General features: G+C 52.1%; 11 protein-coding genes across 19 annotated transcripts; 6 read left to right on the top strand and 5 right to left on the bottom strand.

The window, feature by feature from the left end:
- Window positions 1–367: 367 nt before the first annotated feature.
- On the top strand, window positions 368–1,456 carry PV05_02978 (uncharacterized protein; the record flags this gene model as incomplete). Its single annotated transcript, XM_013463596.1, has 1 exon — window positions 368–1,456. One exon carries the CDS (start codon window positions 368–370, stop codon window positions 1,454–1,456), a length of 1,089 nt encoding a protein of 362 aa, XP_013319050.1.
- Window positions 1,326–3,316, bottom strand: PV05_02977 (uncharacterized protein). The gene is made up of 3 exons (XM_013463595.1): window positions 2,644–3,316; window positions 2,296–2,585; window positions 1,326–2,182 (listed from the first exon to the last, which is right to left on the bottom strand). The coding sequence occupies exons 1-3, from the start codon at window positions 3,286–3,288 to the stop codon at window positions 1,564–1,566; spliced, it is 1,554 nt and encodes a 517-aa protein (XP_013319049.1). The 5' UTR covers window positions 3,289–3,316; the 3' UTR covers window positions 1,326–1,563.
- A 1,018-nt stretch (window positions 3,317–4,334) lies between these two features.
- Window positions 4,335–5,564, top strand: PV05_02976 (uncharacterized protein; the record flags this gene model as incomplete). The annotated part of the gene is made up of 1 exon (XM_013463594.1): window positions 4,335–5,564. One exon carries the CDS (start codon window positions 4,335–4,337, stop codon window positions 5,562–5,564), a length of 1,230 nt encoding a protein of 409 aa, XP_013319048.1.
- Window positions 5,565–6,164: 600 nt separating this feature from the next.
- Window positions 6,165–7,803, bottom strand: PV05_02975 (uncharacterized protein). The gene has a single exon (XM_013463593.1). The coding sequence runs from the start codon at window positions 7,465–7,467 to the stop codon at window positions 6,310–6,312; it is 1,158 nt and encodes a 385-aa protein (XP_013319047.1). The 5' UTR covers window positions 7,468–7,803; the 3' UTR covers window positions 6,165–6,309.
- A 1,160-nt stretch (window positions 7,804–8,963) lies between these two features.
- On the top strand, window positions 8,964–10,933 carry PV05_02974. Of its 3 annotated transcripts, none has more exons than XM_013463591.1 (5): window positions 8,964–9,036; window positions 9,326–9,383; window positions 9,433–9,535; window positions 9,587–9,655; window positions 9,707–10,933. In XM_013463591.1, exons 2-5 carry the CDS (start codon window positions 9,349–9,351, stop codon window positions 10,523–10,525), a joined length of 1,026 nt encoding a protein of 341 aa, XP_013319045.1. In that variant the 5' UTR covers window positions 8,964–9,036; window positions 9,326–9,348; the 3' UTR covers window positions 10,526–10,933. The 3 variants fall into 3 exon arrangements, with proteins under 3 accessions (XP_013319045.1, XP_013319044.1, XP_013319046.1); XM_013463590.1 differs by having other exon boundaries at window positions 8,964–9,101; XM_013463592.1 differs by having other exon boundaries at window positions 8,964–9,383.
- A 360-nt stretch (window positions 10,934–11,293) lies between these two features.
- On the top strand, window positions 11,294–13,270 carry PV05_02973 (uncharacterized protein; the record flags this gene model as incomplete). The annotated part of the gene is made up of 1 exon (XM_013463589.1): window positions 11,294–13,270. One exon carries the CDS (start codon window positions 11,294–11,296, stop codon window positions 13,268–13,270), a length of 1,977 nt encoding a protein of 658 aa, XP_013319043.1.
- A 277-nt stretch (window positions 13,271–13,547) lies between these two features.
- Window positions 13,548–15,284, top strand: PV05_02972 (uncharacterized protein; the record flags this gene model as incomplete). The annotated part of the gene is made up of 3 exons (XM_013463588.1): window positions 13,548–14,007; window positions 14,093–15,021; window positions 15,123–15,284. The coding sequence occupies 3 exons, from the start codon at window positions 13,548–13,550 to the stop codon at window positions 15,282–15,284; spliced, it is 1,551 nt and encodes a 516-aa protein (XP_013319042.1).
- A 344-nt stretch (window positions 15,285–15,628) lies between these two features.
- On the bottom strand, window positions 15,629–16,800 carry PV05_02971 (uncharacterized protein). The gene is made up of 2 exons (XM_013463587.1): window positions 16,535–16,800; window positions 15,629–16,474 (listed from the first exon to the last, which is right to left on the bottom strand). Exon 2 carries the CDS (start codon window positions 16,231–16,233, stop codon window positions 15,796–15,798), a length of 438 nt encoding a protein of 145 aa, XP_013319041.1. The 5' UTR covers window positions 16,234–16,474; window positions 16,535–16,800; the 3' UTR covers window positions 15,629–15,795.
- An 899-nt stretch (window positions 16,801–17,699) lies between these two features.
- Window positions 17,700–19,905, top strand: PV05_02970. 6 transcript variants are annotated; one of them, XM_013463584.1, is made up of 6 exons: window positions 17,700–18,089; window positions 18,199–18,235; window positions 18,506–18,573; window positions 18,692–18,908; window positions 19,027–19,178; window positions 19,264–19,905. In XM_013463584.1, exons 4-6 carry the CDS (start codon window positions 18,897–18,899, stop codon window positions 19,517–19,519), a joined length of 420 nt encoding a protein of 139 aa, XP_013319038.1. In that variant the 5' UTR covers window positions 17,700–18,089; window positions 18,199–18,235; window positions 18,506–18,573; window positions 18,692–18,896; the 3' UTR covers window positions 19,520–19,905. The 6 variants fall into 6 exon arrangements, with proteins under 6 accessions (XP_013319038.1, XP_013319039.1, XP_013319035.1 ...); XM_013463585.1 differs by lacking the exon at window positions 18,506–18,573; XM_013463581.1 differs by having other exon boundaries at window positions 18,199–18,573.
- Window positions 19,758–22,372, bottom strand: PV05_02969 (uncharacterized protein). The gene is made up of 2 exons (XM_013463580.1): window positions 20,911–22,372; window positions 19,758–20,856 (listed from the first exon to the last, which is right to left on the bottom strand). Exons 1-2 carry the CDS (start codon window positions 22,352–22,354, stop codon window positions 20,003–20,005), a joined length of 2,298 nt encoding a protein of 765 aa, XP_013319034.1. The 5' UTR covers window positions 22,355–22,372; the 3' UTR covers window positions 19,758–20,002.
- A 1,640-nt stretch (window positions 22,373–24,012) lies between these two features.
- Window positions 24,013–27,430, bottom strand: PV05_02968. 2 transcript variants are annotated; one of them, XM_013463578.1, is made up of 4 exons: window positions 26,377–27,430; window positions 25,654–26,116; window positions 25,466–25,605; window positions 24,013–25,413 (listed from the first exon to the last, which is right to left on the bottom strand). In XM_013463578.1, the coding sequence occupies exons 2-4, from the start codon at window positions 26,009–26,011 to the stop codon at window positions 24,592–24,594; spliced, it is 1,320 nt and encodes a 439-aa protein (XP_013319032.1). In that variant the 5' UTR covers window positions 26,012–26,116; window positions 26,377–27,430; the 3' UTR covers window positions 24,013–24,591. The 2 variants fall into 2 exon arrangements, with proteins under 2 accessions (XP_013319032.1, XP_013319033.1); XM_013463579.1 differs by lacking the exon at window positions 26,377–27,430 and having other exon boundaries at window positions 25,654–26,265.
- Between the last annotated feature and the right edge of the window lie 504 nt (window positions 27,431–27,934).

The following is a 27,934-nucleotide window of genomic DNA, read 5'->3' as shown; positions in this document are numbered from 1 at the left end:
GAAAGGGTATTAGAGCTCAGTTGACCTTGTCTGGCGTCCGAGCTGATGCAGGAAGTACTAACTATGTAAATGGTCCCTATGGTCCAAAGTCTGCTTTTCCGTCGGGCAAGTTATGGCCTTTAGCCTAAAGCTGATGTCGTAACTTCATCAAGGCAACAAAAATCAACTAGGCGCCGCTCATTAGTGCTCCGTACTTGTCCATGACGTTGAAATGGTCACTGGTTTGTAACACGTACCTACGTAGTATTCTCCCAGAAGATGCCGGAATTGTCGCCGCATGGCTTCCCCTTGTAAAGCATAAAGGAAGACGACGGAGGCTGCGTGCAAAGTCGAAACGTGCATCACGGCAAAAGCAAAACGTGACGAAATGGATGCTATCCGCTTACACCCAAACGATGGTGAACCATCCTCACCCTACTCCGAAGTCAATCCTGCTCCCGCCACAGCCCTCATCTTCGATCATGAAGTTCCAGTCCCTCGCCCACAACAACCCGGGGAAATGTTGGTGCGGGTCGAAGCGACGACCGTCGTTCGAGATGCTCTGACCTGGCCAGAGACCTATCGCCAACAATACAATATCTTGGGCAACGACTTTTCCGGAACGGTGGTCTCTATCAGCGAAGAAGACTCTCAAAGTTCTCTTTCTCTGTTCAAGCCGGGAGACGAGGTTTATGGCATGACAGCGGCGTCGCGAGCTGGAACATGGGCCCAATATGCGGTGGTGTCGGCAGAGGAAGCCTGCAAAAAGCCCCGGTCTCTCACATGGGCTGAAGCGGCAGCTGTACCTTTGAGTGCCTTAACTGCATATCAAGCACTCTTTGACAAAGCTGGCATTGTGCCGCCTGATTTCAGCAACACTCAATCCCATGAAATAATCGGATCTCGTCCGGGAAGTGGTGGAGAAAAGAAGGGTCGTCTGTTGGTGAACGGAGGTGCAGGTTGTGTCGGCATCTATGCGGTGCAACTGGCCAGCTTGGCCGGCTTGTATGTCGTCGCAGCGACACGGTCAAGAATACGAGATGAAGAGTTTCTGACACGACTTGGTGCAGATAAGGTGGTCGAGTATGGCGATCTGATCAAAGGTTCATGGAAATATGAGACTATCATTGACACAGTTGGCGGAAAGGGTCTTGAAACCTGCTGGTCTCTGGTCGCCGAGTCCGGCACCCTGATATCTATCGACAGCGCGAGCTACGATTTTGTGCGGCGCCACCGCGATTCCGGACTAGCCAGTGGGAAGGAAACCGTCAAGGCTCTCTTTTTCATTGTGGCTCCTTCGAGAACGGGTCTGGAACAATTGGCAAAGGCCCTGGACTCGGCCCTTCTGAAATCCTTTGTGGCGCGCGTGATGCCGTTGGCGGATGCAAGGCAGGCTTACAAGTATTCCTCGAATGCACCGACAGAGCGAGGGAAAATTGTTCTGGTGCCTCAACATAGCAGAAAACCCCACACGTAATCTAGAAGAGTTTCACAGCCTGCGATCAGCTTTCTAGCTAGGTGCACCCCGACGATGATGGAGTTGGCGTTGCCTCAATAACTAAATCATGGAATTGATCCAGAGACTCAAGATTCGTGGTCATCAGCCAAAAACCACGTCGTATCCGCTTGTGTGTCACTTAGATGAAATTCAGTGTCGAGAATCTCCAAGAAAGGCATAGCTAGGCCGCAAGCACTCGAGTCTTGAGAGACATCAAAGCCTGGACTGAGGGATGGTTGTATGCTGCAATTGGGAGGTATTGTGTCCAGACACGGAATACAAGGGTGATTCTGGGAGGATTTTTCCAGTACCTCTCGTGCAATGGTTTGGATCTCTTGCACAGTCGTTTGTGCCTGCGGCCAGACCTTTGAGAGCGATTTGATATACCCAAGGCTCATTTTGATCTGATGTCGAGCGACAGCCAACTTCTGACCAGTCAGAAAGTATTTGCAGGCCGACAGAAGTGAGATTGTGCCAGTGGCAAGCATACAGATCACGAAAGGTGTATGAGCGTACGGTCGTATTGGTAGGGATATCAATCGGATCTGGGCCTCGATCGCTTGGAGGCAACGTGCCGTGTGGATTGTCTCGTAGTCAACACTAGTACAGAAACAGTTGTCTGGAGCGTTTGACAAACAGCTTGATATCCGCTCGACTGGATTGAGTGCAAGCGCCGAGAATTGTCTATGGTTTGACAGTGTCAACCTAGCTAAAGGTAAGTTGATGTATTCCCAAAAAGCTCAATCAAATACTATGATAGCCAGATGTTGCATTCGGGGAAGGCTATTGCAGACGAGTCGCTAGATGAGTAGACTTACGCATGGATTGCCATGTTGGCCTGGAACATCAATTCATCGAATTCGCCATTCCTAGAGAGGATTTGGCGTTTTGACTCCGGAAGGAGGAGCAACCATCCTTCAATCACAACATCTATCATCTCAGCAACATTGGAAGCGGAGTCGTTCGAGGTGTCCCACTCGAGACCCGCCATTACTGTGTAAAGGTCGTGAGTAATACCAATCAGATAGGCAAACGACGAGTAGACCTGGTTGATGGCTGAAAATTCTCGAGAATCGAATTCTTCCAGTGTCTTTGGAGGAGGTATTGCCTATAAATAGTTTCACTGTAAGCTGATATCAATGGCCTGGGAAATGGTGAATAAATACCCCAGACTCATATTCTTCTTCTTCGCAAGGCAGCTCGGTAGTAACATCCACGCAATACGTTGGGCAAATTCGTACGTGCTTTATGGCTGCATACCACGAATCCACGATGTACAGCTGCCACCACGTTCTTCTCCAGCTTTCCTCCCGCACCGAATCACCATGTCCATGCTGAGTCGCAAAACTCCGACGGTGCATTCCGAGCTCCAGTGCTAGCTCTATCGCCCGATTCATCTCTTCCCGGGAACGAACATGTTCGCCGCACCAGTAAAGTGTGATAGAGTAGATGAGCCGATATTGTACTGTGAAAGGATCCCGCGAACATTGTTCTGTGGCCACGCAAACGTTGATAGTATCCTCAACCAGTGGTTTACCCTGTTCTAATCGAGCGTACAACGATCCGACGAAGCGCATAACCGAAATTAGAGGCTTCAGGCTGACCTGCCTGGAAGAATCCTCTAACAGTCTCTCTAGATGTGTCTGTGGGAGGACGCACGGATGATGTCGATGGAAATGCTTGTAATAGAGATCAATGCATGGATCTCCCGGAATATTTAGAGACTCGGCCGGCACGAAGTGCGGGATAGCTTTGGCAGACCAAGGCTTTGCGCCGCAGGGAGTAGACGGACTGGTCGGTATTTGTGACATGCTATTGGTGTCGAGTGGCAAAAGATTGTGTGTTCCGTCCTGCGGAGGCTGCTCTCTCTGCGGAAACGGAAATGCAGACTCGAAAATACGTTCAAGGCTGGCTGTTCGCGACTCAGTTGCTGCAAGGCTACGCCGTGCAGCTTTGGCAGTTCGGGTAAGACCACCTCTCCGGGATTCCGCATATTGACATTGTTCACCTCGGGATGTGCAGCGACCACACTGAGGTTTTTTGGCATCACATCTGACATGTCGAGTCCGACACTGGATGCACGCAAGGGAGACTCGAACGGCTCCAACGTGCAGAGGCGATGTTGGGCATTGCCTATTATCCATCCTGATAGAAGCTGGCTTGAAGCTCCTGGCCTTGAAGCCCAGACAACGAATGCGGTATTATGTCCATATGCACCAGCCTGGCATTCCGCCTTTTCCCTTCCTGCAAGTCCACAACGTGGCCGGCAATCCGGGTACTCGTACTCGGGTGAGTCAGAAAAGCGGAACCTGAAATGCTTACTGCCGGCCAAGTTTTTCCGCGGGGACTAGACGGAAACAGGAAAGATTTCTCTATGCGGCTCGCCGGCCAGGGGGATTGAACCCATCGCATGAGGCGCAGCGTTACGCTGTTATACTCCATCTCCTAAATGGTTGAGTCGTCCACCAAGCCTGCCAATTCTAGTGAGACAGTCGTTGCGCGTTATCTTGGCAATTGAAGTTGATGCGACATCGCAGTGCTCGATTTCAGGAAGCAGACGACGTCGAGTGGGAGTCTTTCGACCATACCCGAATACCCGCCAGCTGGAGCGAGTTCCTAACACGAAGGGATATTTTCGCTCATGCGGACCTTAACATCAACAGAACAACCGGCTGTCTTCAAGGCATATCAGGTACTCCTGGCTTTATCGGGCTCTCGGTGATACTTGAGTATCCATTTCGATGGCCCATCGAGGTCTATATAAAAAACCTCTGCAACTCACCTTGACGTATATTCCAAGTCTGCAATTTCATCAACAAGCAAACAATCCGAGAAGCACAGCAAGAGCTTCTTCAAGATGCAGCAAAGAATACTGGTCGTGGGTTCGGGGTTCGCTGGCATGTGGAGTGCCCTTGCTGCTAGGCGGCTGATTCATCTCACCCAAGGGACAGCCAGTGCGATCGACGTGACAGTTGTAGCACCTGAACCAAGACTGGTTGTGCGACCGAGGCTCTACGAAGCAAATCCCGCAAACATGAGCGCCCCCCTTACCGATCTTTTCAGCGCAACAGGCATCCAATATGTTCAAGGAAAAGTTGACCTCATCCGGCCGACACAACAGGAAGTGGAAACTGTAGACACCGCCGGCAAACGGTCGACACTCTCCTATTCCAGGCTTATCTTGGCGACCGGAAGTCGTTTGGTGCGTCCGAATATCCCCGGCCTCCGCGAGCATGCTTTTAGCATTGACCAAATCGACGAAGCAGCAGAGCTTGACAAGCACTTAAATAGCCTGGCCTCCCTTCCTGATACTCCGAAGCGCAACACAGTCGTCGTAGTCGGTGGCGGATTTACAGGGATCGAGATCGGGGCCGAACTCCCAGCGCGATTACGCGCAATTCTCGGCAAAGATACCAAGGTCCGCATTGTCATTGTCGAGCGGAATGCCGATATTGGACCTGAGCTTGGGCCCGGCCCGCGCCCAACCATCATCCAGGCGCTCACGGAACTTGGAGTGGAAATGAAGCTTGGAGCAGCGGTGAAGTCGGTCGAGCCCAGCGGTGTGGTCACCTCCAGCGGCGAGACAATAAGCGCTCTGACTGTCGTTTGGACTGGTGGCATGGCAGCCGATGAGCTGACAAGGCAGATCGGTGGCCAAAGAAACCTACAGGGCCGGCTAATTGTCGACCGCGATTTGCGAGTACCGTCCGACGAGAAGATATTTGCCACAGGCGACACAGCCTTTGCAATAACCGATGACCAAGGAAACCATACAATGATGTCCTGCCAACACGCCACGATTCTAGGCCGCTCAGCAGGACACAATGCAGCGGCTGATCTACTAAAGATCGACACACGACCATACTCGCAGCCCAGCTACGGGACTTGTCTTGATTTGGGCCCATGGGGTGCGGTTATTGGTGCAGGCTGGACCCGTGAGACGACCATGTTGGGCCTGGAAGCCAAGGCGGTCAAACAATGGATCAACAGCTCTTTGATCTATCCACCAAAGGCAGATCAAGATGAGGCTTTTGCTCTTGCTGATCCCGCCTATGAAATCCCGAATTTGGACTTGTCCTCGTTGTAAGAAAAGTTATCAGCACGCACGATGCAGGTCGTGACAGTGTCGAGAGAGGTCTACCTTGGGTGCCAACCTTAGTAAGCCAGCGTTCGCCCGCAAACGGAAAAGACTGATCGCCGCTCTCGTTGTCTTGGCATAAAAATAAATCTTGAAAGAGTGTTTCTCCCCATCCCGGTTTCTTTCTCCTTTTTCTTCTTACCATCAAGTTCTGTGTCGCAACGATCCCTTCCTCCCCGTGCTCCCTCTCGGGACATTGGGATGTGTGAGGTTGATTGTTCGCGAACGTCTCGACTATTTTTGTGGAGCCATTATCGCACTTCCATTAATGACTGAACCCAGTCGACAGAACTGAGATTGACCCGAGACCTTTTCGCGCCCCTCGGGGCAAGGTCCGTCTTGAGCTCGCCTCTCTCTCGGGAGGTTGAGCTCGACGGGCTGAAAATGGTGTGTAGGGAGACGTCTTATTCCCAAGCTTGGTGTGATCCTCGTCGAGGAATGACCATTGGGCGAAACCAAGGCTATTGTCTACATTCCCACCTCCCATTCCTTAAAGTTTGAAAACTTGTTTGAAACTGACATATACGAAGCGTGTACAAAAAATGAAATCGCTTACTGCACTGGCAATTCATACTGTCTTGTCATTATTCTGTCGTGTTTATGTTCGTCTAATGCGTCTAGGTTACCGCTCGACCAGCGAGGTTATGCATGCGACAATCCGGACGAGGCTTTTATGCCTTCAACCTCTTTTGCCTTACCAGCTCGTCAAGCCTCTCTCCCGATCAAACCCGCCTCTTAATTGTCTCTGCGGCTTCACCACTTTTCCCTGCAGAACCGTATACCTCACAATGTTCTCACAATCCTCAGGCCGCACCCTTGCCAACCAGATCAACTGTACCGCCTCTTTTGCTAAGGGCGCACCATCAGTTTCTTCGTCCGTCCCATCTTTCCTCCTCCCTTCCCGTCGATAGATCATGACATTGGCACTGTATTTGTGTCCGCCAACATGGTTGATAAAATATATCCCTACTCCACCGGGCCGCTCGTCATGCAGGTCCCGGTACAGACCCATGGGCCGCAGTATTCGCTCAAGTTCTTTCCGCAGAAGAGGTGCTGACTGCCCACACCGTGCATCTCGCGTTCTGTGACTGCACATGAGGATAAGGTAGTCATGGGGGATTGGTTTGATTTTGAATGAGGAGGATATCGACGCAGGTAGAGGAAGTGGATCAAGTCTGTTGTCGGATTCTTCTCCGTTCTCTTGTCCTTTGGCCTCTACTTTGCCTTCTGCGGTTTGCGGGTGCGCATGCCCGTTCTGCGTCTGTCGAAGCGGCGTCTCGTTTGTCGCACTCCGTTCCACTACCTCCACCAACAACTTCTCGACCTGACTCGGCGCGACCTTTTCAATGACCACCCAACTCGGCAGCAAGAGACAATCAGCCGTGCCCTCCTCGACACCGTCGCCGTGACACTCGTCGCCGCTGGGCATATTACTCGCACTCAGCATGATCTTCCCGTTTCTCCTCTGCAGACCTGCCTTGCCCACCGCTTCCATGACACTATGCTTCTCGTCCGTGACATCTCTTACCCAGTCCGTCTTCCCCGTACCCACAACCAGATGTGTACTCCAACCCTTTACGTGCCCGTAGAGTTTGTCGCTCTCGTCGATGGAGAATTTATTTGGGTAGTGCGTCGTACAACTGTCGCAATCACGTAGGCATTCTTCGCCGTCAATCTCCGGCCGTGTAGCGGGGAAGAGGTCCGTTTCTGTCTTCACCGTTTTGAATCCCGAAGCGTGGTGCGAGGAGGAGCTTGAGTGCAAGAGCGACTTGACACCACGTAGGAGAGACATTCCGGAGAATCGGGAGGAAGGAGGAGGAGGAGGGAGATGTCGAGTGCGTTGCGTAGGCATAAATGAAACAGACTGCGCCGGGCGTGATCAATTATATCACCTTTCCCGCTGGGGGGGTGGAATTTGGAGAAATTTTGGCTTTGGACGTGCGACGCACCGGGAGCGCACAGGGGGCGATATCCGAGTGAGTGGGCGGTTTAGGCGCAAAGTGAAAAAGTGATTGGGCCTGTCGGTTGGACTTGGTGCTACGAGAATTGGTGCGTGCCGCAGACCGATCTTATCATTATCAATCAGAACACCGGGCCGACTTTGTTGAGGTTGTTTTGTGGCTTGCTCGGCCACCTTCAAAGGGATCTGGTTCGAGTGTCAGGGAATGTACTTGCACAAAGTGACCAGCCGGCAGAATCACGTTCGAGACCAAGAAATCTGAGGGAGATGTGCCGCCCCTTTATCAATGTCCTCAAAACGCCAGGCTGAAATCATTTCGGTCTTTACTCCCATCCGTCTCGACCGAGAAAGGCTCGCTTCACCGAGGTAAGCAATGTTTTAGACTATCTTGACGCGTGAGTGACAATTTCGTTGGGACAACGTCGAATCACTCTACGCAGAGCCTCATGTCCGGCATGGGGGAAGGCTCTTCGTTACGCCAGTCAATCGAGTCTCATACCGTCCAGGCTGTGTAGGCGCAAGTTTTATCTCGCGGTCCGCGAGTTGGGAATGCGCCTTGCATGACAGTTCCAGACCCGATATTTCCCTGGACTCTTTTTGGCAGATCGTGTGCTGCATACGGAGTACCTCCTCACAGGTTGAGATGCCAAGTTCATACTTCGACTTCTACGACGTTCGGCCAGGCTAGTCACGTACGGCCGAACGCTTCAACCCATGGACAAGGCTGCGAAAGGGAATGCAGACTATGTCAAACCTGCTGGCGTCCCCAGCGACGAAACAGGAACACTAATAGCAAGCGTGTCTCGACTCAAAATCCCAAATGATATTTACTCGTGTGCAGCGTGTCATGCATCACCATGAGAGAACAGCTATCAATATCAGGAGGCTCACACGTTCAACACTCGCTTTGAAGGATTACTAGTGGTGAGGCGGATAGAGGTAGGGTTCAGTAGATCAACCCTGGATTCTTCATCCTTTTGTGGTTATTCACTTGTCTTTTTCTGGCAGCCAATGTCGGCACTCAACGGAAATTTCCACGGCCACGGTGGAGTGCACTCGCCCACCAGCGCTCCGAGTCTTTTCAACGTCCTCCTCGTACCAAATGAAGTACACCAGATGTGGTGAACCACATATCCGGACGTATTGAGAGGTTCATACGGAAGAGGTGAATCTCAGCTGTCCGGGGGCTATCAATAACGAAGATGCTTTCGCTCGTTCTGATATCTGGCAATTTGCCCAGGACCTTGGCATCCATGCGCATACTCGTACTGGTTGTAAAGGATCTGTCTCTCCTCTTTGACCCACAAAGCACTGTCATACGACTCGCTAGTATGCATGTACCCCTCCATGACATCCTCATATACAGTGAAATCCCCCTCTCCTTCCTTCTTCCTTTCCTCCCAGCCCTAGAAGTTGGTCCAACAGCAAATTTATCAAAGATCGTCAAGCACACTTAACCTGGTACGATGGTTCTTGAAAGTCATGGAGGCTTTCGCGATGGACATAGTCCGGTTATCGAGGTCAAGGTACTTATGCGAAGACTGCATGCCGGGTGTTTGACTTCACCTCTCTTTGCTTCCACTCGCACAATATCAACGGTCCCTTGTGGGATTGGTATGTGTAGGGGAGCTCAGAGGGTGAGGTTGATCTGAGAAATACCGGAGAACTTGATCTGGATAATACCAGCGAAAGGACATGCCTTCTTTGACGTCCGCGTCCACGGAGGTGGAAGCGAGGCTGACTTGTACAGATTCGCAACCTTGATTGTTCAAGATGTCGTCTGATAAGATTGTCTTCTTGACCAACTGGTAAGCATATCATGTCCAGCAGCAGACCCGGATTGGCTTACCATGACAGGCACGCCACCCCGTACCACGCTCCTCTGTACCTTGCCCAAGCCAAAGGCTATTTCAAGGATGAAGGCGTTCAAGTTGCTCTTCTCGAGCCAAACGACCCGAGCGTGAGGATTTCCCCCCTCTGCAATGTAAAGGCGAGGTTCTCACCAGCGCAGGATGTCACCGAGATAATCGGCACCGGAAAAGCCGACCTTGGCTATAAGGCCATGATTCACACTCTAGCTGTACATTCTTTACCTCTTTCCTGTCTATGACCTCTTGACTGACTATGACAGGCCAAAGCCCGTGGGTTTCCTGTCCAATCGATCGGTAGTCTTCTTGACGAACCCTTCACCGGAGTTGTGTATCTCAAATCCAGCGGCATCACAACCGACTTCCGCACCCTCAAGGGCAAACGAATTGGCTACGTCGGCGAGTTTGGCAAGATCCAAATCGACGAACTTACCTCGCACTACGGCATGTCTCCCACCGACTACACCGCCATCCGCTGCGGCATGAACGTCTCCAAGGCGATCATCGAAGGCACCATCGATGCAGGCATCGGCCTCGAGAACGTCCAGATGGTCGAGCTGGAAGACTGGCTTGAATCCCAAGGCCGGCCCAAGTCCGATGTGCAAATGCTCCGCATCGACGAGCTTGCCGAACTAGGGTGCTGCTGCTTCTGTACCATCTTGTACATCGGCAATGAAGCTTTCCTGGCCGAGAACCCCAAGAAAGTCAGCGCGTTCATGAGTGCGGTCAAACGTGCAACCGATTTCATGCTGCGTGACCCGGAGGCTGCATGGCGCGAGTACACGGACTTCAAGCCAGTCATGAACACGCCGTTGAACCGGAAGATGTATGAACGCAGTTTCCCGTACTTTAGCGTGGATTTGAAGAACGTCCGCCGCGACTGGGACAAAGTCACGGCATACGGCAAGCGTCTGGGCGTCTTGGAGAAGGATTTCCGCCCGAACTACACCAACGACTTTCTCGGCTGGAAATTGGAAGGCGAGAGCCAGGACCCGACCGGTGATCAGAAACGGATGGTGGATTTGCAGTGCAAGATCAGGACCACCGGAGGGTTGAGACGGCTTGAGGCTGTGACGGCCTGAACTGGCCTTGTCTCCGACTCGGTCTCAGCGGATGGCTCAGCTTGATGTGCTGAATGCAAGTACTAGTATACGTTGTGTTTTGGGCCTGTCACTCCTTCATTTCCACCCCATAGCAACGAGTTCAAACTCCCAGGTCGAATGGTCATCATATCATCCCGTTGGCTGCCAGTAGCACTCTGAAGGCATGTGGTTCCGTTCTTCCGCGTGCGACCCATTAATGTCCAACCAATTAAGTTCAATAACGAGTCGATCAAGAGACGACCAGGATGTTGGTATTAAAAAACTTACCCAAACAAGCATGCCATCTTACTTGATTAGGGCATAAGGCTGTTTGATTGACACGAAACCACCTTTCATTTCTGCAGGATGATCGGAGAAAGTGTAGACTAGCCAAAAAAAGGAGTTCACATTACTTGATTAGGTCGCGAAGAGCTTCTTGATGACACGGAATCACTCGCACCGGCATACATTATTATGTAGACACGGCAGTCATGCATTAGTCTGCGCAAAGAACCAACCGCCTTACTTGATTAAGAGCACAACGGTGAGACAAACACTCTCACCCCCCTCGTGCCCGTCCTCGAGATAATTGCGCATATTTTAAAAATGATTCGCAGTATTTATCGTATACGGTGGACCATAAGACCAGACTGGCGCGAAGATCGTTCACGTTTTGTCTGCGCCCTTGCCTCTCACCATTCACATTTGTCTGTTCAACACATTGATCGCCATCTGACCTCGTGTTCCTGCACTTCGCCGCCCGTCAACATGGCGTCTGCAGATATTGAGCAGATGAACAAGCTCAGGAAGAGCCTGGGCCTACCATTACTCAGCGTAAGTGGACAACCTCCACCAACCTCTGAAGGACCATCATTCAAAGAACATTCTCCAAGCGACGATGGCGATAGTGATCCGGAACCTGCGTCTACGCTAGAGACCCGCGAGGCTGCTGGGTACGAGAATTGGAACCAACTTCGAGAAGAAGAAAAGAGACGCATCGAGCGAGAAAAGCGGAAGCAAGAGATCCAGAAGAAAAGAGATGCCGAAGCTAGAACCAGAAAACTCGAGGGCAAAGGTCTCGCAGACGTCGATGATGACATCGATGATACCAAAGCCTGGTTGAAGGGCCAGAAGAAGCGACAGGCAAAGATTGAGCGAGAACGTGCCGAACGTCTAGCACGAGAATTGGCTGAGCGAGAAAAAGAAGCCGCCGTCGGATATTCTGCAAAAGATCTTGCTGGCGTCCAAGTCGCCCACGAGATTGGCGATTTCGATGAGGGCCTGGGCGAACATGTTCTGACGCTGAAGGATACCGAGATTGGCAAAGACGACGGAAGCGATGAGGACGATATTCTAGAAAGTGCGGATATCGTTGCAAGAGACAAAATCAAGGACAAAAATGAGCTCAAGAAGAAGAAAGCCTACGATGTCAACGATGACTCCGAGAAGGGGCTGCTCTCGCAATATGACGAGAAAAAGCGAAAGGCATTCACGCTGGACGCGCGGGGTACTTTGGAGGAGCGTGATGCCAAACGCCAACAGTTAGGAGATGTGTTGAAGAATACCGTCAGTCTCGATATATTGAAGCCAGAGCCTGTGTCGGACTATATGGAGATCAAGATCAAAAAGCCGAAGAAGAGCAAGAAGTCCTCAAAACGACAGAAAATGGTCGAGGAAGATGATGATATCTTACCTGTCCCAACCGAGACCAATGGGGACGCCATGGATGTTGATCTTGCTAAACCGGCTCCTAGGCCCCGGACGACGGAGGACAACTTCAATGACGATGATGATCTCGCAAATGCCCTTGCTAGAAGTCGGGCAGCGGCGCTAAAGAAGCAGAAGCGCAAGCCTGAGGACATCATCAAGCAGCTCCAGGAAGAAGAGACGAACGAGCACGAGGCTGAAAGAGAGACTGATGGAGGACTGGTGCTGGATGACACTACTGTGTTCCTGGATAATTTGTCGTCCCGTCCAAAGGATGAGCAACCGCAGCCGAGAGTGGTCAAGTCGGTCGAGAAGGAGGAATCGCCAGAGTCCACAGGCGTCAAGGAGCAAGATGGTGATCACGCCATGGGCGAGGCATATGCTGGGGTAGAGAACGAAGAAGAGCTCTTGGACAGACTACGGCGCGAACAGTCAACGCATACTCCGGACATCACCCACTCGGGTCTTGATGAGGAGAAGACCCTTGACCAAGGTCTTGGAGCTGCTCTCAGCCTTCTTCGACAACGAGGACTCGTCAAGCAGACTGATGCTCACGATAAGAATACCCTCTACAAAGATCGCCAGAAGTTTATCATCGATGCACGTCTGCGTGAGCACGAGAACGAGCAGAAGGCACGTATGCAGCGTGAACGGGATCGTCAATCGGGCAAACTGACTAATATGTCAACCAAAGAGCGAGAGGAACATGCTCGTTGGCAAAACACACAACGGGAGCACCACAGCTCGATCCAGGCTGCAGCTGCGTTCAACCGTGAATACAAGCCAGATGTGCAGATCAAGTACGTGGATGATGATGGCAGGTTGATGAACCAGAAGGAGGCTTTCAAGCACCTGAGTCATCAGTTCCATGGCAAGGGTAGCGGTAAGCTGAAAACTGAGAAGCATTTGAAGAAGATAGCCGAAGAGAAGAAACGCGAGGCTGCCAGTATTTTGGACAGTAGTGAGGCGAAGGGCATGCACAATGCTCAGGGGGCATTGGGCAAGAAGAACAAGCAAGCTGGTGTGCGGTTGGCTTGAACAGTCTTGGATCAGGGTCGAATCTCGATTGCTACTGCTGCATACTACCGTTTGCTACACGCAACAAACCTTCCACAGAAGTCATCAGGTGAGGTCAGGCTAATTGGACGTAGCACATGCACTAAAGTGATGGTTACACTGCGCCGGTGGGCGGTAGAACGGAACACCCAAGCATGCCCATTGCCCAAAGGTGTTAGGTACAATTCTATGGCGCTCACGGGCGCTCAAAGGGAGATTGGGCCTTGCACCACCTTGCAAAGGTGGCTCGGATGGCTAAATGTCCCTCATGGCCCTTTGGAGGAATACCCCGACGGCCATCCCGCGCGAAGTCGGAGCTGCCCCGACCAGGCCCGTCGGTACCTGTGGTCAGGGACAAACATTTTTTTGGAGAACCGAACCCTCAATCTCAGAGACGAGCTTCATTTTCCATCCCCTTTGCCTTAGACAAAAGCTTCAATTGATCTCTCTTCCTCTCAATCCATCTCTCACCCTCTCCAATTCCGTTCTCCGTGTGCTCTACGCTCCTGTACCACCATCAATCATGCTCTCCACTCTCAGACCAGCCGCTCGTTCGGCCCTGAGACAACGCTCCACTACGGCGCAGGCTGTCCGTGTCGTCAACGCATCAACATGGGCAAATGTCAAGGAAGGCCCTCCTGACGCTATTCTGGGTATCACCGAGGCTTTCAAGAAAGACTCGTTCCCAGAGAAGATCAACCTTGGTGTTGGCGCTTACCGTACGCTATCATCCTGACTTGCAACTAAACACTCCTGTCGAGTCACCACCACCGCAGGCATCTTTACTGACTGGCTCTCTCTCAGGCGACGACCAAGGCAAGCCCTACGTGCTCCCTTCCGTCCGCGCGGCCGAAGAAAAAGTAGTCTCTAGCAAACTCGATAAGGAATATGCCGGCATCACCGGCGTGCCTAGCTTCACCAAAGCCGCCGCCCTCCTCGCCTACGGTCCTGACAGCAAACCCATCAAAGAAGACCGCGTCGCCATCACCCAATCCATCTCCGGAACCGGCGCTCTGCGAATAGGCGGTGCCTTCCTGCAACGCTTCTACCCCGGCGCGAAGACGATCTACATTCCCACACCTTCCTGGGCAAACCACAAGGCCGTCTTCACTGACTCGGGCCTCGAAGTTAAGAATTACACATACTACAACAAGGACACGATAGGGCTAGACTTTGACGGAATGATCAAAGACTTCAAGTCCATGCCCGAGGGAAGCTTGATCCTCCTGCATGCCTGCGCCCACAACCCAACGGGCATCGACCCCACGCCCGAGCAGTGGCGGCAAATCAGCGATGCGATGAAGGAAAAGTCGCACTACCCCTTCTTCGACATGGCATACCAGGGCTTCGCGTCAGGCGATACAGACAAGGACGCCTTCCCGATCCGCCTGTTCGTCGAGCAGGGTCATGGCTTCGTGTTGGCGCAGAGCTTCGCCAAAAACATGGGCCTGTACGGCGAGCGGGTTGGTGCGTTCAGCGTCGTGTGCGACTCCGCCGAAGAGAAGAAGCGCGTCGACTCCCAGATCAAGATCCTCGTGCGTCCGTTGTACTCGAACCCACCCGTCCACGGCGCTCGGATTGCCAGCGAGATCCTAAACGACTCCAAGCTCAATCAGCAGTGGCTCGGCGAGGTTAAGGGCATGGCGGACCGGATCATCGAGATGAGGGCCCTGCTCAAGAAGAACCTTGAAGAGTTGGGATCGAAACATAACTGGGATCACATCACGAACCAGGTAAGTTAGGTGTTCAGACACTCTTTCACCCCTAAAGAATCACGATCGCAATCTGGCGGTAAATGCATTACATATATATACTGACTTGCTGTTGTTACTAGATCGGCATGTTCGCCTACACCGGCCTCAAGCCTGAACAGATGGAGACTTTGGCCAAAGAACACTCCGTCTACGCCACCAAGGACGGCCGTATCTCTGTGGCTGGCATCACCACTGGCAACGTCAAGAGACTAGCCGAGTCCATCTTCAAAGTCACCGGATAGAGCGGATGTCGATCCATCAGCAAAGCTGGACGCCATACTTGATATCACATCATCCAAAAAATAAAAGGTTCGACGTGGGATGCATAAAGAGCGGGAGGAGGCTAAAGGTGCAACTGTGCCAGAAAGCACAGCTAGGCTGGCATTTTCAACACGAGATGTGGATCGGGAGGCTACCTTGTGGATCATGGAATTGCCATGTGGACAAGGACTCGTTTACAAGTTGCTGCCAAAATGTCCTTGGGCGCATGGTGGCAGCCACTACTGAGAAAGAAGGGCGTCAAGATTTGGATTGTTCCTCTATGACAAGCTTAGCGAGCTACATGGCACTGCATAGAGATGAGCATCACATAGACTGGATTAGGGAGGTACTGTATTCTACAATCAGAAAAGTCTTGTGCATCCGGAGATGATTTTCCTTCACTCTGCGAATGTGATGACGATACGGAGTACTGTGTACATATTTTGCGATCTTGGAGCAGTGTGCTGGAAAGAACATATGGTGGCTTATTAGTCACGGTCCTCCTTTACTCACCCATCTTTCGTGGTCACCGTGAGTAGCAGAATTGTGGGATACCCCGATTGCAGGCAGAGGTTGGACCCTTGAACCACTCGTACTGTACCAGATCTGAACAATAACGCGCCGTGTCCCTGCTTTTTTGGCATTTTGGTTGACATGTTGAAGTGGCCCTGGATGTGATTTTGGCGACCAGGAGTCAACGTCGAGCTGCGGGTATAATGTAGGAGGGGCTGCAAGAAAGAGGCACGGGTCCTTGTGCAACGTTCCAGTTGAAGTGCTGTTTCCAAGATACAAGCGTACCACTGCAGCCAGAAGATGTGTGCAGATCCGAAAATAAAGCCTGATTAGTAGCCTTGACTTGTGTTCCATTCGGTTGTGGCCGGCCTCAAGGATAGGAGTACATCGGCGCATCTCCTCTTTGTTGAATGACATCCGAGCTCATCGCATCGATCATCGATCATCGATCCTCAGGGTCGTGGCGGGCCGCTGAATACTCAATCCCATACGGGTATCCTACTGTGATACTGTCATGGCCTGCTGTTGATTGTTGTTGTTGTTCGTGTTCGTTATCCTGCTTAGTCCGGTGGTGTGATGACCTTTTGCTCGTATATGTTTCTGCTCCCCTTTGTAGGAGTCGGTGAAAATTGGGTGATTGGTATCCGATGACCCCCTGCTGAACGCCGTATTGGTGAGGGAGTGGGGTGGACGAAAGTGGCCCGGGAGAATATCTCACCTCTGGTTGTCAGGCTTTCCCTAAGGGTGCTAGGCCTCAAATCGACATCTCAGGTGTGTCGGCGCTAGGCTAGACCCAGGTAAGAGGGAAGCCGAGTAGACGCCATCTGCGCGTTGACATCATTTGCTCCCAGGCCTCTTTGTAGGCACTCGCGGGCGTTTGTTGGTCCCCATCTTGCACTTGCAGTCTCAGCGCGGTGGGAGGGTGCATAAGTGTCACAGGCACTCGCAGGAAAGCCAGAAGCCCACCGTTTGAGCACTTTCTACAGACTTCACATTTTGGAGGCTGTTTTATGTATTCGGTTCTTCGGTATTTCCCATGATGACATTGGCTCGTGCTCGTTTGGGATTCTCGCGTGCGACCCTGAGCTGCTCGAAGACGTCATCCTGCAGGTCACAATCCTGTAAAAATTTGACGACGACAAAACTTCAGACTCAAGAGTTGGGTGACTTGGGTCGGTGTCGGAAACGAGGGGCTCCTGGCACCTCCCTCCCTCCTTCGGGACCCTCCCAGCGTTTTTCTTAGCCTAGCACGGCGAGCTCCTTCCGTCGCCTTTGAACTTCGATGCTCGACCACGCATCGAGTGGACTGACCATCACCCAAAAAGCATGGTTGCTCTGTACTCGTAGCACAAGCATGCTGTCAGCTTGCCGATTCCAGCGATATCACCGTCGATCTGCCGTATTCCTTAGCTTGCCGCCGTTTTGTCGAGCACATCGGGGTTGGACCCAGCATTGCGGCTGCTTGTCGTGTTTGATTCCGTCCGAGTCTAAAGGGCACGCTTGCAGGGAGAGTAAGTCCGCCAAACGGATAGCCTTGGGTCTGGTCAGCCTGCAAGCTGGCCCTTTTCCTTTCCCCAAGCATTGAAGCTTCGTCCAGCAGTTGGTCCCCGTCTCGCTGGAAAGGGCAAAGCCATGATGAGCAAGCCGAGTATATTAACGTGCTTCGCGATTCGGGGCCAACGCCAACCCCACAGAGAGCAGGCAACGAGCCACCTGTACGCTTACCGGAACAGGCTGGCGGCGAAGACGGGGAATCGTGGCGGGCGCAGACCCAGCTTTTGTAGAGTTTAGGGAACCTCGCCAACGAGGCCATTCGCCGGTCTTAGGGATCAGATAGCCGTGACAAGTGTGGCTCCATAACTCTTCCATCCCTCGAGCGCTGTCGCAGAATTTTTATCCCTTCTTTTGTTAGTTGCTACCAGTAGCATCGACCTTATCCCACAGCCTTGGACACGTCTTCTCTTCTCTCGTAGTCCATCTTTTCAAGGTGTTCACACGGCAAGGCGGGATTTCTTGGTCCGTCAGGGGTCTCATTCCGTTGGTTGTCGTACTCATCTGATCGTTGATGTCGTCGTGGGAATCGCCTAATCCCCGCCTGTCTCTCAACCGTCTTCGATTGTGACTGATCTGCATCCACCCAAGGGAGGACTGGGGGTGAGTTGTCCACAAAACCACCACCAACAACCCCCAATTTCGAGAAGCCGATTGAGCCGATTTGTGAGGTGCCCCTTGACAGCACGAGTAGCGGGAGGTAAACATTCGGACCTGGAGTTGTACGTTATGATCGATCCCGACTGCGCATCAGTGGGATGTCGTGAGAAACTCAACCAGTCAACCGCAGCCCCTCCCCTGCAAACCTGGTACTGACAATGTTATGTGCAGCGATTCAGCCTCAAAAACCACACAAGGATCGTCCCAGGTACGGATTCCTATTCCTTCCCTCCCACTAGACACTGCATTTCTTTTTTTCCGAGTCGATTCAGGGTCGTGCGAGTGGGTTGCCTGCTTAGCTCTGTGATCAGCAGTCGACATCGACGTCGGCCGTACGTCACTTCCATTCCTGGGAACCACCTCACTCCTTCACATTTCAACCAGAATTCCATTCCATCATCCATTTGGGGATCTTTTTCCACTGCAACCATCCCGATACAAAGACCGGGAAATTGATCTTCTGCTTACCCCCGAACAGCCTCACCAGCCTTGCTACCCAGCCTTGTCCTGGCGGCATTGCCTGGCTTTGTCCGTGCATATCTCGAGGTCCGTCCTGTTGATTGCTTTCTCTGAACCTCCCATCACTCCTCCTTCGATCGGCAGACTTCCCCCATCCGTCCTCAGTCCCGAAATCAATTCTACGATGCTGACCCAAACATTGCAGATACGGCGTCAGCGAGAAGAGCTGAATCGGCCTACCGTCTGACCCGGTCACGAAAACTCTTTGATACCGTTCTTTGCAATCCGATTCTCCGAATCGATTCACCGATCGGCCACTTCACGTCGACCCAACCAATTCATCGCGAGCACGTTTTTCCACAAACTCTTGGAAAGGCACAGGTGGTCTTTCACATCTAGAAGCCATCAGGATGTCAGACGAAGTGAGTCAATCCTCAAACCAGATTCATCAGAATTTCATCCATTTCCCCATGGAACGACCAAAAATCCATAATTTACGCCATTCTTGCACATCAGGACTGACTTTTTTCGTCTCGCTAGGTCGACTTCGACTTCGGCGACAATGTCGACAAGGCGACCTTTGAACAAATCCTGGATATGGATGAAGAAGACGACCGTGATTTCAGCAAGTCAATAGTCTTTGGTTTCTTGGAACAAGCGGAGCAGACCTTTGGAAAGATGGACTCTGCCATGTGAGTTGGTCTTCCATCCTTGTCGTCATTTGCTGCAGCACCACAGACCATCTGAAGCAAGACTACTAACGTGTCGTCTCCGTAGGAAAGATAAAAACCTCCCAGAACTCTCCAGTCTTGGTCACTTCCTCAAAGGATCGTCTGCCACGTTAGGTTTCACCAAAGTCAAGGACGAATGTGAAAAGATACAACACTATGGCCACAAGAAGAATGACACTGGAGAAGTCGATGAACCTGATGAAGACAAGTGTTTGAAGCTTATCGGTGAAAGCTTGGACGAAGCCAAGCGAGCATATGAGGTCGTCAATGGCCTGATGAAGCAATTCTACGCAGAAGTTTGATCCTTCTTTGGCCGCAACCATCAGTGCGACACAACTCTTGACACCACACGACTGTACTAGTGGCGCTTAGAAGCGGAGCGAGCGATATCATCAGGATGACTACGACTCGTTCAGAAGATTTGCAATGCATGGGCCGGCGTGGGCGACGAACTCTTGGGGGTGGTGTGTGCGAAAAAATTCCTTCCTTTCAATTTGTTTCTAGATCATGGATTCGGAGTTAATACTCCTTTATGAACGACTTCGAATGGGTTCGATTGCGAGCAAGGGACATACAGGACAATGCTAATTGCTTTTGTTGCTGGAGCTATGGACCTGAATGATTGCCATCTCCAGCTAAGTCCTTCTCCGTTCTCTTTCCTATCTCGGTCCAGCAACACAGCTCTCCACCATGCATATTCGCATCCTTTCTTCATGCCTTGCTCTCATCATCTCCCTTCCCCTCGCGCATTGATGATAGTGTATTGTCACACATGAGATTCCCAGCTAGTTCCATTTGGGTCTCATTTCACCATCACCATTTCCTTCGCCACTCAACGACAGACCACCGGTATCCTCGACGTCGCCACTGTCGCCTTGTTGACCATCCTGACCTTGACCGGAGATGCCACCAGGACGTACGCCTGGGGCAGAGCCGTGACCTCGTTGATTGGCAGACTGACGACCACCAGGGCTGAAAGTGGCGCCTTGTGCTGGGATAAACACACCTCGTGAACCGGCGATCTGACCCGGTTGATTGAATGGAGAGCTGCCGCCAGCGCTACCATGGCCTGCACGCGCGTTTGCACTGGCAGGAGACATGTGTGCATGGCCGTTGTATGCTGGTGGGGTGCCGTACGGAACAAGCTGACCTGCAGCAATGGTTGGGGTGGCGTATGGAGAGGTACTTCGACCTCTTGGCCCAGTCGGAGGAGGGTAAGCCAATCTTGGATCGGCACCCAACGGCATGTTGTATGGGGCGTACGGCATGGCAGGAGCGAAGTGATCATAGATGTAGGGAGGATACCCGAAGCCAACGTTCGAAGCCTGAGCTTGGGTGTAAGCCATTTCATGCGCTCCACCGCCGCTGTACGGTTGCATGGCTTGAGTGGTGGTGCTTGGCTGTTGTGCTGCAATGTTTGCTGGTTGAGTTGCCGAAGTGAACTGGTCGCCTGCGCCTTGACGATACTCAGCCGGAACTGGGTCAAAGTCGTCGTCTGCCATCATGATGCGACGGATCTCTTCTTCGCTCAAGCCGGCATTCATGGTTGGAGTTGTTTGTGCTGGTCCGGACCCTGTATGAGCTGGGATCGAGCCCTGTGGAGATGCAGTTGACGATGCCATGCCGGTGCCATTGCGCGCTGGAATGTCTGTTAGCAAACTGGGAGAACGCTGGTGGTGGGTAAGCCACTCACCACCATGAGCAGGCGTATTGCCATTCCGACCTGTGTTTGAACTCATGTTGTCTGGTTGTTCTGTCTCAACCTGTACTGCGGATCTGAGACGAATCGGGATGGCGGAGGCACGAGGAGAAGTGGCAGCTGGAGATTCTTGTGCTGGAGGCAGCTCTTGTTGTGGGCCAGCTCGCAAGTCTGAAGGTCGGGAAGGAGATGAAATATTTTCGGAATTCGCAGGATCTGAAGGCCCATATATATAGTCCGAAGCAGTGGCAGTGGCAGTGGCATTCACTGGAGGTGATACTGGCAGCGACAAGGGCGGTGATGATGGCGGCGGCGGCAATGGTAGTGACAACAATCGATCTTGTTGCTGTGCTGCCGTACTGTGATGTTCAGGCTCGGACAGTGACACTCCCCCAACTGCCTCATCCCTTGGGGAGTCGGATTCACTATCCATGTGGCTGCCATTGTCGGATGGTGAGTCAGAGTCTGGGGCTGGACTGGGGTTTGGACGGATGCCGATCTGGGCTTCTCTATCGATCTGTACCAGGGCAAGGGCAGGCGCGAGAGCTGGGGTTGGAGCTGGAGCTGGATCAGATGGCAATGGAGGCTCTTCTTCAACTTGTGCATGCTCGCTGTCGGCGATGTCGATGTCGATGTCGATGTCGGTCTGTTCAAGTGCTAAACCTCCTTCACTTCCATCTTCAGAGTCTGTGTCTGTGTCTGGGTATTCATATGCTTGAACTAGCGGAGGTTGTGGTTCAATCGACAGTTCTTGCGGCGGAGCAGTAGCGGCAACAGATGGCGAGGCTTGTTGCTGCTCTGTTTGCAGCTCAGTCTCATCGTCGATATTGTCCGGCTCTTGATGCTCTTCTTGTGCACCTTCAGGGAAGAATACTCCCGATCCTACTTCATCGGTCGGTGACTCTGGTCCACTTCCTTCTTTCTCTTGCTTGGAGGTTGGGCTTGTCTTGGCAATGGGTGTTGGTGGTTGGATCTCGATCTGTGGCAGGCCAGAAGCAGCGGGCAACGTATGCTCTCTTTCGCTTGTCGCAGTGGTAGCAGTGTCAATCACGCAATCGGGCCCTCCCTCTTGATGCTCTTTCGCATCAGTGAAGTCGGACTTTGTTGGAGATGGGGATCGCTGGGGAGTCAAGTAGATGGACGATCCGGTCGTGCTTCCTGCTGGGCGCTCGTTCCAGTTGTCTTCTTCTTCTTCGGTGGCGGAGGTACCGGGGTATTCTTGCGTTGGAGGCTGAGGTGTGCTTGTGCTTGCTTCTTGCTTCTGCTGCGACGGGTTGACAGTCTGGTCTGAAATGGTAGGTTGTTCATCTTCATGATTGATATCCTCTTGAGCAGTGGCATCTTGTACATCTTGATTTTGTTCCTCTTCTTGCTGATTTCCTGCCATGTTTCCATCGGTTTGACCACACTGCCGAGGCGGACTGTCTCGGGGTCCCATACTGTGGTGTGCCAGGTTTGAAGATTTCAAGCCCATGAGTGCGAAGGGTCGATTGTGAATTCAGAGACGGGGATAAAGATCTGAAGAGAGTATTTGGATGCAGGAGAAAGTCCTCTGCTCACGGTATTTATCAAGTTGAAGGGAAAACATTTGCAAAGATAGGGTTTCGTCAGGACAAAGCAGGGAAACATTGGGGAGTGTTGAACAGAAACACCCGGAAGACACTGCCAACACAAGGACAACCTACCGAACAGAGACATTGTGCGATTGCTCTTGATTGCTAGCAAAGCTCGGCGTCGCCTGGAGTGTGAATGCAGGTCCTAGTCTCGTGGGAGGCTGAGGCCCCCGACGCGATGGCGACCAGAACCTAGCACAATGAAACGCGGTATGCTGAACAATGACCTACCAAGTTGATGCATGATTGTACCAAGCTCGACACAATGGAATTGGATCCACAAAGACAAAGGGGGAAACACAATTGTTTTTTCTTTGTCTTTGTAAAGCAAGCGAGTTGTCGCAGCCCGATGATGTGATAGTGCTTACCTTACCCATATGGAGTGACAAGGCTGACGAGGCTGAGACGTGCAGACAAAGACAAAGCACGATTTTGGCTTGGCGTGGAAGAGAGACGAAGGAGGTATGCAGTACACTACTGCCACGTCAAACATAACCGAGTTCTTATCCTTAAAAGGGACAAGGGACAAGAGACAAATACTGCAGAAAGTCAAACATGACCCGATCGAACCCACGGCTGAAGCAAACCGATGTTCTGGAAAAATGCCCGAAGAAAAGGAAAATACTGTGCATATGCAGGACGATCGAGCCGGAGATCGAGACTAGCGGAGAGAAGGTCATGCAGCGCTCACCCAGGGGCTTGCATTTTGACGGCGGCGACGGCGGCGACAGCCTTACTGTACCTTACCTCACCGAGAGAATTCCGTGCTTGGGGGCCTGGCACATCGACAACAGGGAACGATCGAAGTCTCTGGAGTAAACGGATGCTGCAAGACGAGTTGATTGCTATAGCTAGTATCACTGACGAAGCAGTGAAAGCCTGAGGTATGCCTCCCTTCCGTCACCATGAGACATGTCAGTGTCAATGAAAGGATGAAGGAGAAAAAGCCCAACCCCACTAGTTGCCACCCATATGGATATGGAGAAAGCGTTGGCGATAGAGCAGGACCCGACTCGACCTTGCGGGATTGTTGTTCGTCTGCTGACAAGCAACGCCTTCAAGGACTCGAGTCAGTGTCGCAAGATGGAGCCATCCGTAGGGAGTAGCAGGTCTCGACTCCACCAACCGAACTTGTGTAGGTAACGACACCCTGATCTTTCGAGGTAGGGACCATGGCGACATTCACAAAGGTCACAAACCCATCCGGATCGATCCCGCATTGAGCAATACCAACAGAAGTCCCATGCAAGGCTGCTGTTGCAAGCTCATGACTAGACGTGCAGGGCCGCCAGAAATGGAAGAACAGCACGCTCAAGGGCGTGGCCTGATCAGACCTGCAGCGTCATGATCGATTCCAAATGTGTAAAGAATAGGGTGTAACCCCCAATGATCGACAGATGCGGTGATGAGCTCAAAGGAGACCGCTGAGAAGGGTATTCAGTGCAAGTTTAGACCGTCAGGATTCCAGAATCGCATGACAGGCGATAGAAAAACCAATAGTTTGCTCGCAACGATGTCTAGAATGATCATGTTCCTCAATGAATATGCTATGCTATGACCAGTGAACCACTCAAACGCCGTGAATTCGTCTCTTAGACATCAGTATGAACGCCTGGATCACCTTTGCGCCTGTGCGTTATGACCCGCTATCGATGTTTCCCAGCCACTCGCAAGAGTTCCACACCAGCCAAACCCGCCGTTGATCCTGCAAGTGATCACTGCAGGGAAGATCGTCCCATGTACAACCATCCATGTCATACTGAGCCTTGACCTTGACCCAGATTATCCCTCCCCCGTCAATTAAAGCGGATGCGTCAAAATATCATACAGAAGAAATGAAAATTGATGAGAAGTACACCGAGGTACTCTTGGTGGAATCGAAATAATCTGAAGAGGGGTATCATGAGTAATGACTGCCGGTTTCATCCTGAAGTCAGCTCCTTCCGGCGCGCTCGGAAGTGTGAGTCAATCGAATAATTCGAGACCTGTGGCATGACTCCGCTAGCAATCAGCCAAGTCTTTTTCAGTATGCTCCAATAGTGGATCCAGCTGGCCATATTCTTTACATCACATAGCGTTCTTGCCGATTGTCTTGGACGGCGATTGGCATGGCACTCCAGTCCGCCGTAACAGGCATGTGGTGTCCCATATGGTGACGGGGGCGGATGCCATAGTCTTCCGGCTCCGTGCTCTGAGGTCTTCGAATGCTGCTTCCCGGATAGTAAAGAGGATGGCCACCATAAGCGGGTTCTGGGTAAGCATAATTGTCCATTGTGGCTGACGTGGGAATATTCCCGGTGTTCTGCGAAGTCCAGCCAAGAGCGCCCATGTGAGGAGAAGCATGGCCGCTGCCTGTGCCGCTTGCCGGCGGCTCCATTGGCTGAGGAGGAACATAGGTCTGAGGGTGGGATGTGGTTGGTCGTTGTTGAGGTGCGCTCGTAAAGTTGTGGAGGGTTTGTCCATTCATGGTGGGAGTGGAGCGAGCCGAGGTCTGCTGGAAGTCGGATCGCATATGCGGAGGTAGTGAGTGGTTTTGACCGATGTATCCGTAGTCTGAGCCTTGACGGTGCATGCCATTGGCCATAGGAGGGAGTTCCGAATTGGGCGAAACCGATAGCGTTCTATCCGCAGGCGAGGCCGTGGAATTCCTGGACGAGCCTGATGTGGATCCGTAGATCGATTGACTCTGAGGCTGACTGGTCGATAGTTTGGCGTTAGTCTCTGCTGCTGCTTGCTCGATCGTGCCAGTATGATGATTCTGGTGCCTCGTCAGGGTTGTTCGTCGTGTGAAGGTCTTCTGGCAATTGGCGTATGGGCATTTGTATGGTCGCTTTCCAGAGTGAATTCTCCGATGTCTGGCTAGGGAGCTGGAGTCGGAGAATGGCTGTGCACAGGTTAGCACGGGCGTCTCTCGTTTCAAAATGATCAGTGCCTACCTTGCCGCATCGCTCGCACATGTGTGGTTTCTCTCCGGTATGGACTCTCATATGCACAGTCAAGGCAGATCTCTGAATGAACTGTTTGCCACAGCCAGGAAAGTCGCAAGCGTGGGGTCTGATACCACTGTGAATTCGTTCTGAGCAGAGTCAGTAGAGTGCAGTGACAATACAAGGTGTTGCCATACCGTGCCTGGCAAGATCACTGCGTCGTGCAAAGCCTTTTTGGCAAGTACTGCAGGCAAAAGCCTTTGGGGCAGACTCATTTTTAGTTCTCATGGCACCGAAGTTATCGTCCGCCATCGTTTGACTGTCATGTCTAGGAATATAGCTCTGCGCATAGAGTTGCTGGTTGTGGTGATGTTGTCCCAGGTATGGCATCCCAGGAGCTTGCATATGGTGCGCTTGGTGGTGGGCCATTGTTGGAGCCTGGCTCATGGCATATGCCACGCCGCCTTCCATGTGCATTGATTGTTGTATTTGACGTCTGAGCTCAGCGTCTGCTGCGGCAGCGTTTCTTGCGTTCAGAAGTCCACCAATCTCCATTCCTCCCTTGGCAGGAAAGGGTAATGGTTGTCTCAAAGGCTGCTGGTAGACAGCTGCACTCTGAGGTTTCTGGTATTGGGGGTAGCCAAAGCGCTGATTCTGGTTCTGCATGTTGTCTGGGATTAGCAATTGTGTAAAGAAAGGATGGATGGAAGGTGGAAGTAGCAATGATGAAGAACACCTTGATCCTTGAGGGATCAGTGCCTATTAAGTGGAGGAGGGCCATGGCGCGCTTCCGCAGACGGTACCCTGGGTCCCGTTGGTCCAACCACAGTAGGTGCCTGAATGGGACAAAGCACAGTCCCATTCGGCTACAAAAGTCGCTCTAATTGAATAGATTGAATAGAAACAATAATGTCACGTACCTGAGGTGATATTGACTGATGGCGAAAGTGTTAGAAGGAGAAGAGAAAGGTAAAAAGGCCACTTGTGGCTATTGATGTGGGCGTTCACGAGGAATGCTGAAAAACAAGGGCGACACGACTCTTGGTATGTGCCTTGGCAACGAGTAATTCCTTTCTGAGACAGTCACGCTCTGCAAGTGTGTGTCGACAAGTGACGCCAGATGGTAGTAGGTTGTACTTGGTCGAGATAAAAATGGTGGTGTTCTCGGTCTCAAACGATCGGACCTGGTATGGCGAGCCGATGTTGCTACCTTGCTCGGTATAGAGTTCGGTGATTTGGGCCGTCCTATTCTAGCTCTGCTATTCCCACTGCGAGTGTCGCCTTGGATATTGTCCCCCAAATTGGACTTGCTGGTGACCTGGGGTTACTTTGGGTGTATGTTGTGTGGATGTTCAATGCGATATGCTCCCCTTCAAAGGTGGATGGTTCTTCCGCCGGCCAATGTCGGTCCCAATGGATCTTTCTCGACGTTGTGTGCAGACGGTGCCTCTTGCCTCCGATCCGAGCTTTGGGGAGAGAGGAGTGTAGTATGGACACGACAAATGAACACGGGCTCCAGGTGGTCTTTGTACTGAGTATCTGAGCGGGCGGTCCGTGGCGCAGAGCAAGAGTCGACAGGGGATCTATGTTTTGCAATTTGGCAACGAAGGACGTCTCGATGGGAGTGACCGTGGTGATGGACAGTGACGGGAGGGTTGACGTTTGGGCACAGTCCGTGAGTCGACACGAGCGTCGGCAATCTCGTGGCCAACGTGGAGGAAGTAATAACTCGTCGTCGGGGCAAGACAGCGGGAGTCTGATGGTGCAGTCATGGAGACTGGCGATGGTGTGGGTAGATGATGGTCTTGGTGGCCGTGGCCTGTGAGTCTGAGATTTGATCATTCCATTGTTGCCTTGATCTCAAGTGATCAGTCACATCATCATGTTCTGCATCGAGACTCAAGGTGAGGATCCCACTGCCATCGGTCAGAGAGAGGATGGGATCCAGAATTGAACGAGGGGGCCGCATCTGCCACATTCTGATTCCTGGAACCGATTCAAGCCGAAACGCAAGTTCGGGCTTGGCTGCGTCTCCCACTGAGTTTTCCTCTCACCCACCAGTAGATGACCGGTACGGAGCCTGTAAGGTCAGGCACTCACTGGGCACTCACCGGGTACTCCATACCACTCACCAACCCTTCTCACTGCCTGAATACTCATTGTCCTCTAGGTGTCCTCCACGGTAAGCTTCGAACCTGCATTCTAGACATCTATCATTCTGCTTCTTTCGTCCGCGAGCCATCCATCTGACACCTTCAACTATCCCTTTTCGGCTGTCTTCATGATTTCACACCCATCCCGTACCACGGATTCTTCAATTCTACCCTCGCCGCTAGAAACCCTGCATCCGCTCGCCTATCCTGGTGAAACCCAGAAGCCGATGCAGTCCTCCCAGTCGAGCAAGTACTCCAGGCACCCAAACCTTTGATGAATTCGATGAGAAACCGCGACTGCAGACTACTACGAGTACTCGGGGTT

Source organism: Exophiala xenobiotica (genome assembly GCF_000835505.1).
Source record: "Exophiala xenobiotica strain CBS 118157 unplaced genomic scaffold supercont1.2, whole genome shotgun sequence".
Classification (NCBI taxonomy): Eukaryota; Fungi; Ascomycota; class Eurotiomycetes; order Chaetothyriales; family Herpotrichiellaceae; genus Exophiala; species Exophiala xenobiotica.
The sequence above is the reverse complement of the archived record's forward strand: the minus strand, read 5'-3'. Positions and strand labels throughout refer to the sequence as shown.